This window comes from Hipposideros armiger, unplaced genomic scaffold, assembly GCF_001890085.2.
Source record: "Hipposideros armiger isolate ML-2016 unplaced genomic scaffold, ASM189008v1 scaffold_162, whole genome shotgun sequence".
Taxonomy (NCBI): domain Eukaryota; kingdom Metazoa; phylum Chordata; class Mammalia; order Chiroptera; family Hipposideridae; genus Hipposideros; species Hipposideros armiger.
Window position 1 is genome coordinate 679,680 of NW_017731512.1, and position 10,040 is coordinate 689,719.

A 10,040-nucleotide genomic window follows, 5' to 3' on the forward strand; every position below is an offset into this window, starting at 1 on the left:
CCAAGTTCTTAATTACAATAATATTTTTTCTCTTCATTCCATCTCAGCCTCTGTTTTATAGTTCCTGCAAGTAGATCATGCTTGATTCCAAATCCACGTTTATTAATCATGTTTTTGCTCTGTCTGGAATGCCTTTTAATTTCTATTCCACTCCAATTTTACTGGACCCTGTTAAAATTCAGTCTCTTCGAAACCTTCCTAATGACCATTACCTTCGTTGACTTTCCCAGAGCAAATTTTGCTGTACCAGTTACCAGAGATCATTTATGTCTGTATCATAATTTACTATTATGTGTATATCATCTTAGTTAGATTATATGCTCCAGAAGGTCAGAGATTTAAAAAGTTTTCCCCTGAGCATATTGTAAAGTGTTACATTCATAGGCGGTAGTAAGTTGTTCAACAATGAGTGAACTCATGTCTTATGAAACTATCTTTCACACGTAAGGATTCTAGAGCCAGAGATAAAGATCATTAGTCCAACCCCTTTAATAATGAAAAGACTGAGGCTTGCAATTAGATAAATTATTTAATAAAATAATTCAGCAGTTAATTGACAACCAAGTGTTTTCCTGATGCCTAACTATGTAATAATCAAAACAGGAAAGTATCTTGAAATGTTACCTTTTGTATAGTAGTTTTTACACATTAAACTTCACACGAAGCTGTTCTATATTGTTTTTGTAAAACTGGAAGGGGTTAAGTATGGTTCCAGAATTAAAACACACACATCCCAAGCACACAACTATTCTGGCTTTCCTCTGCTTTTTATTTATAGATGCTATAGACAGGATCAAAGTAAGGGTTCACATCTTGTGTTTTAAAGGAAAAGAAAGGTTGAGTAACTTTGTGATTTGGTAACTTTGCATCAGTAATTGTGAAATAGTTCCACTTAGTACTTTTATATCTGAATAACATAAACTTAGCTTACTGGCAAGACTCAAATTAACCATTACCTACCTCATATCTAATTGTACTTCCAGTTCTGTTGTAATGTTCAAGAACCCTCTGAAGGAAGTATTTTTTTCAAAAGAAGAGCCATCGCTAATATTTTTCTAATATTACAAAGGAACTTCATAATGATGTTTTGGAAAGGAACCTATTTTGAAAATAACTATTCTGCTTCAGAGGATGAATTTACAAATCTGGTAACAAATTTCAAGGGTGCCTGGGAAGATCCAATAAAGTTTGATGGATACCCAGGCAAATTCAGCATTTTTTTCCTGTCAGGACAATCACAATTTATAGAGCAAGAACAAGGAGACAATGAGTGAGGGACCTTGGGACTGAAAAATGTTTACAAGGAGTATAATAAACTTTAAAGAGTTTTTGAATTTTTATACTCAATAAGTCCATTTCTTTTTGTTCAGCATACTATTCACTTAACCAAACATGTACTATATGCCAATTACTATTCTAGGTCCTGGGGATATAGCAGTGAACAAAAGAGTTTTAAGCAGTCAACATCTAACTTAAGTTGTTAAAATGATGACTGCTGTGTGCAAGATTAACTGAATGGAAGAGTAGAAGCAGAGAAACCAGATAAAGGCTTTTTCAGTAATGCAAGCAAGAGATGATGGCTTGGCTTGGAGTGGTGGTAGCAGTGTAGATAATGAGATGATCAGATTCAGATTCTATTTTGAAGGCGCAGCTAACATTTTGGGGCTTGAAGAAAATTGCAGAGGAGAACTCTTGGAAATGAGTGGATAGAATTCCATTTTGGTTAAGTTTGAGATGCCCATTAGACATCTAAGTGAAGATTTCTGGAGTTAAAGGGAAAGGTCGGGTGGAGAGTTGTGCACAAAAATTGTGTTTCATGGCATTGGATAAAATCACAAAACTGATACAGAAAAAACGGTGGTGTTCTGAAATTTAGAGGTTGAGAGGATGAGGATCCAGGAAAGAAAACTAAAAGTAGCAGCTGCTGAAGTATTGGGTTGTTGGAGAAGTCATGATATATTTTTTCTGTTTTTTGTTGCAAAAATGTGTCATGACTTTTCCAACAACCCAATAGGAGAACCATCTGGTGTATACAGGGGAGCCTCCTTGAGATGATGTTTCAAAGTACAATAGACATGTTATACTGTATTGCATTTATGGTTTATTTCCAAATAAAAAATTGGAAGTATATTTTGAGGGAGTGATCAAGTATGTTAAGTGTTGCATAGATTGAAAAGATGAAAAATGAGAGTGACAGTTTATTTGACAACATAGAAGCCATTGGTGATTCTAACAAGAGCAGTAAAACCTGCCCAAAATGGGATTTTAAAAAATTAGAAGAGGAAGGGAAGATAAGTATAAGAAATCTGTTTTATTTTGAAGAGAAATGGGATAGTAACTGAAATCAAAGGAGGTTTGAGGTTTGCTTGTTTAATTTGGGAATGTCTTTATATGCTGATGGAATGATCCAGTAAAGGGGAAAATTACACTATGATGTGCAGATAAGGATCTGCATCTACTTTAGGATCTACGAGTATTTTATGGGAGTCTGGGTTTTTTTTGGACAGAGCCATACATGTCCTAGATCTATCACCCAATACTCATATATCATTAATTCATCTGTTACCAGCTTACCCTCTTTAAACAGTCCTAGGGGATTGGTAAGAAATTCACATTATCTGTCTTCTTGAGAAGTTTACAATCTACTTGGCTAAACGGAAAAAACATAAGAGAGCACATACAATTTAACAAGTTTAAATTATAGATAGTCCACTTTTAAAAAATCTGTATGCTTCAGCTATTGGTGCCTGGTAATTGTTCTCAAGGATTTGATTACAGTACAGAATACTAAGGGGAAAATAAACCCAGTCCTCAGTCTCAGTCCAGGGAAGAGATGAATTGAGTTATTTATAGACCTTGGTCAAGAAGAGAACTTGAACTGGGGACAAGTAACTTGGTGGGCCTAACCTTAAGGATGAGAGGAATAATAATTTTAGTATTCATAATTTTTATTTACACATTTCATGTATGCTCAACCCGTATATCATCAGCTTTCATTTTAAATGACAATGGAGTAATTAGAAGTTTGTAAAAAGGTGAAAAGATCTTTAGTATAGGGTAGATATGTTTACATTTATACACACTTGGGAGGGGCAGAGAGAATAAAAACATTTGTAATGTAGCATTATATAAGCAAGATTGATGCAAGACACACTGACAGCCTATTTGTACGATAATTACTATGCCTAGGAACTCGTCATGGAAAGTGCCCTGCTGGACCTGAGACAAAAGATTTGCTATCCTATTTCTTGTCCTCAATTTAAAAATTTCCCCTTTTCAGCCTTTCCCCAGACACAAACTTGAAAACAGCTTCCACAATTGCAGGACACTTGCAAGAGCTGCTTGTATGGGGAGTTCTGCAGCATCCAAAGGTACAAGATAAAAATTGGTATCCCGACACAGCTCTTAACAGCATTTTCTCAGCACAAGGAATAACAACGCCCTAACAGTTTCTTCCGTGGAGAAAAATGATGGGATACGTGTAAGAGGAGTTATACTTTTTGTTGTATTTCGGCCAGTTTCAAAGCTTATAGTTTGGCCAACTTAGTGTCCTTTCAAGCCTCTAAACAATGTCTCAAAGGTTGCTGAGTTTTATGCCTTCTCGTTCGAAATACACACTGATTTTCTAGACTACCCTGGTCTCACATTAATTTTAAGCTAGGTAAAAGGTCCTTAACACGTCACTCCCACCTCTGGTCTCAAAAGCAGTTTGCTTCTCCCCAGCCTTTAGCCGCGGGAATGACATCCGACAGGTGAGGAACCCAAGGGGCAGTGAGTGCCAGCCGCCTAGAGCGGCCACATCCGCACTGCCGCTCTCGCTTGTCTTCCGCTTTCCATGGTTACAGCAATCCCTCCTCCGCCCGGAAATACTGAGATCCCCGACGCTCGCGCAAGGCCAGAAGGTAGTTCCGGTTCCGGTGTGGCGCTATTCGTTCCCCAGTGTTCAGTTGTCGCGGTTGGTGGGCAGTAACTGAGTCAAGATGTTGCGGAATCTGCTGGTGAGGACCTTCTCTGCTTGTAGTCTTGATGTGGAGCGGACGGGTTGGGAGCGGAGGCTAAGGGACCACGACCAAACGAAAAGCCTGACTAAGGGAAGGAGAGAGGGAGAGGGCGGCTTCCTAAGTCACCTTGCTCTATGTCCTTTTCTACTGACGTTACTTTCCCTTTCCCCTCGCCCTGGGCTGTGCTTGGTGGATGTAGGGTGTGGAGAGGCTGGGAAGGTGACCAGAGGATTGTCGGGTAGACAAACCTTGGTTTTCTTAGTCTCCACCCCAACCCTGAGGGTCATTGACGAGCTCAGTAGCTCTGATGTGAGGAAAACCAGTTGGAATGTGTGTCTGATATTGAAAGGGTTTAAGTTCCAGTGGTTCTGAGCTTTTTGAGCATCAGAAGGCAGTTTAAAAACAAGTTCAATTTTGAATGGGACTTTAGGAGCCGTCGTGGCGGAGGTGGAATGTTGCTTCCTTCAGGCGGTTATGCATTGACCTTCACACCTCCGCTGAGCATGTGAAATATTTTCCCAAAATTTCGAAAAGAGAAGGAAAATGTAACAGTGATTATTTTATTTTGTAATTACTCAACAAGGCTTTACTTAGTTTTTTATATCATTTATTTTAGAAAGTAGAGTACAAATTTGTTTTATTTAGTTCAACTGTACATATATATATATATGTATATATATATAATGCAAATCTTTTTAAAAAGATTTACACATTATAGATTTTTAAGGAAAAATCTAATGAGGGAAGCATTTTAATTAGGTAGGAATCATGCCAGTTTATTTTGATATCAAGTAATAGATTTTTAATAATATGGTAGAGTTAAATGAAAACCTGAATTTAGTGTATTTTGTAACCGTTTTTATTTTTGTAATATTTGTATGTCAATATGTTTTCCTCAAAGATTATATAATGGTACTGGTTTAATTCAGGTAAAGATCCTGGTTGTTGTTGTTTTTTTATTTGCTCAGAATCAGCATGAATTGCTTCTTGAATGTGCTCTTTGGAGACTTTGCAGAATGTAATATAAGGAGCAGTGGATGACTAACAAATTGGAAAACGTGGATGTTGGTTTATAACTTTGTTACTGACTAGTTGGATATGTGTTAACTCAGTTTCCCTCTTTTATAATTTTAAAGATTGAACATGTTTGGTTCTGAAGGCTTCTTTAACCCCTAAATCTATTTAAGATGTATGGATTTTTCCATTTCAGGCTCTTCGTCAGATTGCCCGGAGGACCATAAGCACTGCTTCACGCAGGCAGATTGAAAATAAAGTTCCAGAGAAACAAAAGCTTTTTCAGGTACTGAAATTTTTTATAAGAGATTGTTACTTGCCATAATAGGATTACCAAAAGGTGGAGAAAAGAAGTAAATCTGGAATGTCTGATTATTAATGATCCTGTTGTATTAGCAAAAGAATAATAAGAAACTGTCTATTGACAGCTAACTGGGCATTTGCTACATCCAGGAGGCCCTTGAGAAAGAAGAAATGAGGGCGAAGGGGTATATATAGGTCCATGACACTTTCTTTGGACACACTCTTTGGGCTAGTTGCATAGGAATAGGCAAATAGACCATAGAAAGGTCCCAGAAATAGAACAAATATATATATGTATATAAACTTAATATATGTTAAAGGTGCTGTTTCATGTCAGTGGAAAAAGGGTACAATAAATTGGTATTGGAAGAATTGGCTCACTGTTTTAAAGAAAGTAAAGTTAGATCCCTTCTATATTGTATATAAAAGATAAATTGTAGATATAAATGCTTCTCAAAAAATTAGAAGAAAATATAGGAGGTATTTCTTTCCCCTCACCCCAGTTTTGTTGAGATATGATTGACAGATAAAAATTGTATATGTTAAGGTTGTACCTGTTTTTATTTAAGGTGTACAATCTGATGTGTAATGTATCTATCTGTGAATGATTATCATAGTCAAGTGAATATATCCATCACCTCATCTTTTTGTGTGGGTGTGTAAAAGCACTTGAGATCTACTCTCTTAGCAAATTTCAAGTATGCAATACAGTATTTAATCACCACAGGATAATATTTCTTATAATCTTAGGGGTTGGAAGACTTCCTAAGGAAGTCTTTACAAAGCCTAGAAATTAAAGGAGAAAAATTGCAAGGTTTGGTGACATAATTTAAAATGCATTTATGGCTATAAGAGACAAGTGACAAATAGGAAATTTTAAAAACATATCAAAGGTTAATCTACAAAGTAGATTACAAAGTATACAAAGAGCTCCTACAAATCAATAAGAAATGCAAATTAAAATTACAAGTTAATAATTTTTTTCCCTATCTGATTGTTAAAATTTTAGAAAGATTTAAAATAGGTAATATTAGCCAAGTGTGGGAGATAGGTATATTCATATACGATACTTTCATACATTCTAGGTAGTAGTATATTGGTACAAAAGTTTTAGAGGATATTTGAAAGTATTAAAAACAAATCAAATATCCTGTCATCTAGGATTCCATTTTTAAGAGTATTTCTTACAGATATAGTAGCATAAGTATTTAAAAATAGGAAAGAGGCTATTCATTTTTGATTTTTTATATCAAAACCCCCCAATAACCTAAATACCATTAATATAGAGGACTGACTAATTAAATTATATTTTTGCACAGTGGAATGCTAGTAGCCATTAAAAGGAACAAGGTAGGTTTAAATGGACTAACAGAAAATGGTTCTAAAGATAGCTTTGAGCAAAACAGTATATATATGGTAGACAATTATATAGCACAGTCTCATTTTGTATATTAAACACAAATGTATATAAATTAGAAGATGTGACAATACAAGCATTAAAAAATCTGTAAGGCTGTGTACCATGCTGTTAATAGAGGTTCTTATGAGCAGTGACTTAGTAGGACAGAATAGTTTACCTTTATAAATAGTTTATTAGTGATTTTTAAAATTTTATTGTTATCTCTGGTTCACAAATAAAATTTCAAGTAATAAAAAAGTTGGATCATTAACACTACGTAAAAATAAAATATTTAACAGGTATATTAAATATCTACTTTATGCCAGGTACTGGACTAGGGGCTAAGGTTATAATTTAGGGTTATCAACCAAAACCTCCTTTCCTTTTTTTTAAAGAAAAAAAAATCTTCCCTGTGACTAAATCTAAAGTGTGATGATTACTAATATTTTTAATAATTAAGTTAATGAACTCAATGAGTATATTTTCATAGCTTTAACATTTATATTTTATATGTTCCTTGGGAACATCTTTATTGGATCTCAGTAAAGAACTTTAGAAGTTCTTATTTTAAAAGTAGTTATAGTAGTAGTAAAGAATCAGGAAAATTGTAGTTCTTTTTAATTTTGTTATTTAAAAAATCTTAATTCCAGGGATTTAAGGAGCCACTTAATTAAATAGATTAGTCTTTTGAACTTAGTTTGAAACAAATGACTTGTATTATTATTTTTTTTAACCTAGGAGGATAATGGAATTCCAGTGCATCTAAAGGGTGGGATAGCTGATGCCCTCCTGTATAGAGCTACGATGGTTCTTACAGTTGGTGGTAAGACATTTGGGATGCTTGGTTTACAGAAAAGTAATAATAAGGATAACGAACAATTTCATTATCTTTACTATGCCAGTATTTTTTTAATATTAATTTTTAATTAAATTTATTGGGGTGACATTTGTTAATAAAATTATGTATGTTTCAAGTGTACAATTCTGTAATATGTCATCTGTATATTGCATTGTGTTATGTGAGTATTTTAATACAGGCAGCCTGTCCCCAGAATTTGAGATCTAACTGCTTTGCATATAAGAATTCAAGAGGGTGATTGATACATACTGTGTAAGATCATTTTAGTGTCTTAAAAAAAAAAAACATAAACCAATGAAATTTGATGATTATCTTGTGAGAGAGGTAGCTTTCATTGTGCCACTGGTGGCCCTGCAGGCCTTTGGAGAAACCAGAGATAACCAACCACTCTACCCCATCTCCTATAACAGGGGTTTTTAAACATTTTGACTGTGATGCATAATAAAAATGCATTTTTGTTACGACAAGAACAAAAAAACCTGTACAGATCAATACTTATTACTATATGCAAAGTGCTTTGACATTTTTTGCTGTGGATAGGGCAGGTCCATTGGTCGGCATGAGCAGTGGAATACACAAATTGGTGTACTAGGAGCAGAGTTAGGAACTTGAATGATTGCTCTCTGGGGGAGGAAGGGAAACGATTAAAGTGATTACTGTGTGCTCATCCTATTGATAGGAATTCCACATACATAGATTTCTGTAATCCTTGTATTAGGTCTGTAATATGTCCTCATTTTAAGATGAAGAGATTATGTTAATTAAGATAATATTGCTTCTGTGTGGAAAAGCTGAGATATGAACCCTAATGATAAAGCCCCCCCTACTCATGCCAAGGTGCCTTTTTTGGTGTGAATTGAATCTAGTGAAGATGCTTTTATGGATGAAGACAACAATCAGATAGTGACACTTGGGCTTTCGTAAGATGAAGTCCTAAATACTTTTTGGCCGATGTGACTGTTTCTTAGACATTCTGGAAATTAGTTAAAAATTTTCCAGTTATTAGTTATTCTTACATTAAACTTGATTATTTTAAAATTATATCACTCTTCCTTGGTTTTATTGATAACACACTTTGGGAAAGCTTCTGTATTTTGACACATTTATTGGCTTTTGAATCATTCTTAGCATTTCTCAGGTGATCTTAGGTTAGTATGGAAATAATCTTTATATATATTCTTAATCTTATTTAAAACTTTTACATGTTGTTATTAAGTTGACAAATACATTATTGTGCTACATATAACACTTTCTATAGAAGTTAATATTAAAACTAGACTAAATGTGTGTGTGTGTGTATATATATATATATATATATATATATATAAAATTTTGCTAGTATCTATCAACGTACTTTTTAATATTTCCATAAAAGTAATCTTATTGCCAACCTGCCTTTATCTTACAACTTTTAGCTGGACTATAAGGTGTATACATTTAAATCTTAGAATTTCTTGTAAGTTCTTTTGTTTCTTTCTTTTTTTTTTTTTAGGAACTGCATATGCCATATATCAGCTGGCTATGGCATCACTTCCCAAGAAGCAGGATTGACTTCAGTTCATCCTCCCAGCAATTAGCTGGTTCAATTTCATTCCATTCTCTATGGACCAGTAAGCTGATAAATAACTTGAGTTCTTCTTTGGGGATCAATATTTATTGACTTGTACTAACTGCCACCAATAAAGCAGCCTGTACACCATGCTTTGTCTTACTTTATCACTGTAGGATACATATACCAATTATTCAGCTTTTGGTCAGTCTTATAAATTTTAGGTAAGGATAAAAAATGACTCTTGTCACTAAGGTTGTATAAAGTACCATTGTGACATTATTTTAGCAACATGTTATCTTTAGCAGCTCAGAATTATACAGCTTTAATTGGTCTTCAGCTTTAATCGAGTTTGACACTTGAAAGTCTCTCCCACTACTATATTATATCTTGGGATATGCTAAAACCTGAGGTTAGTGGAAGCTGGTAATTTTTGGCTATTGGGGTTAAATTTGTTTGTTTTTTCTCTCTCTTAGCTATGTGAGTGTGTATTTAAATATTGGATGTATTCCACATTTTAGAATTAGGCTTTAGTAGAGTAGATGTAAAATAATTGAGTATTCTTTTTTTCGCACTGAGAATGGGTTACTGTGTTACTTTAATCCATAACATAAAGTATATCTTTTCTTAAATACTTAGTTCATTTCTAAAAGTTATCTTCTCGGGGAACTTAGGAGTTAGACTTTGTCATCTCTACAAGGTGTATGTTTGTAACACTATATGATGATTAGAGTCTGGGTGCATCAGATCTAGGGGAAATCTATGAGGAACGGTTTTATAAACTTAATTTCTGGATAAATTTGAGAAAAGTAGTATATTTTTTAAAATTGAGTCAAATCTGAACGAGCCAAGCTAAGCCTTTTCCTAGTAAAACATTGAGGCTTAGGGTACAAATCCATCTCAAAAGGTCCCTAA

General features: G+C 34.4%; 1 protein-coding gene across 1 annotated transcript; it reads left to right on the forward strand.

Moving 5' to 3' along the window:
* Positions 1–3,887: 3,887 nt before the first annotated feature.
* On the forward strand, positions 3,888–9,277 carry COX7A2 (cytochrome c oxidase subunit 7A2). Its single transcript, XM_019651589.1, has 4 exons — positions 3,888–3,998; positions 5,212–5,301; positions 7,456–7,540; positions 9,069–9,277. The coding sequence occupies exons 1-4, from the start codon at positions 3,981–3,983 to the stop codon at positions 9,125–9,127; spliced, it is 252 nt and encodes an 83-aa protein (XP_019507134.1). The 5' UTR covers positions 3,888–3,980; the 3' UTR covers positions 9,128–9,277.
* Positions 9,278–10,040: the final 763 nt, after the last annotated feature.

Coding starts and splice junctions, on each gene's coding strand:
- COX7A2 (XM_019651589.1), top strand. Junction 5,302..7,455: donor AGAAACAAAAGCTTTTTCAG/GTACTGAAATTT, acceptor TTTTTAACCTAG/GAGGATAATGGAATTCCAGT. Junction 7,541..9,068: donor GATGGTTCTTACAGTTGGTG/GTAAGACATTTG, acceptor TTTTTTTTTTAG/GAACTGCATATGCCATATAT.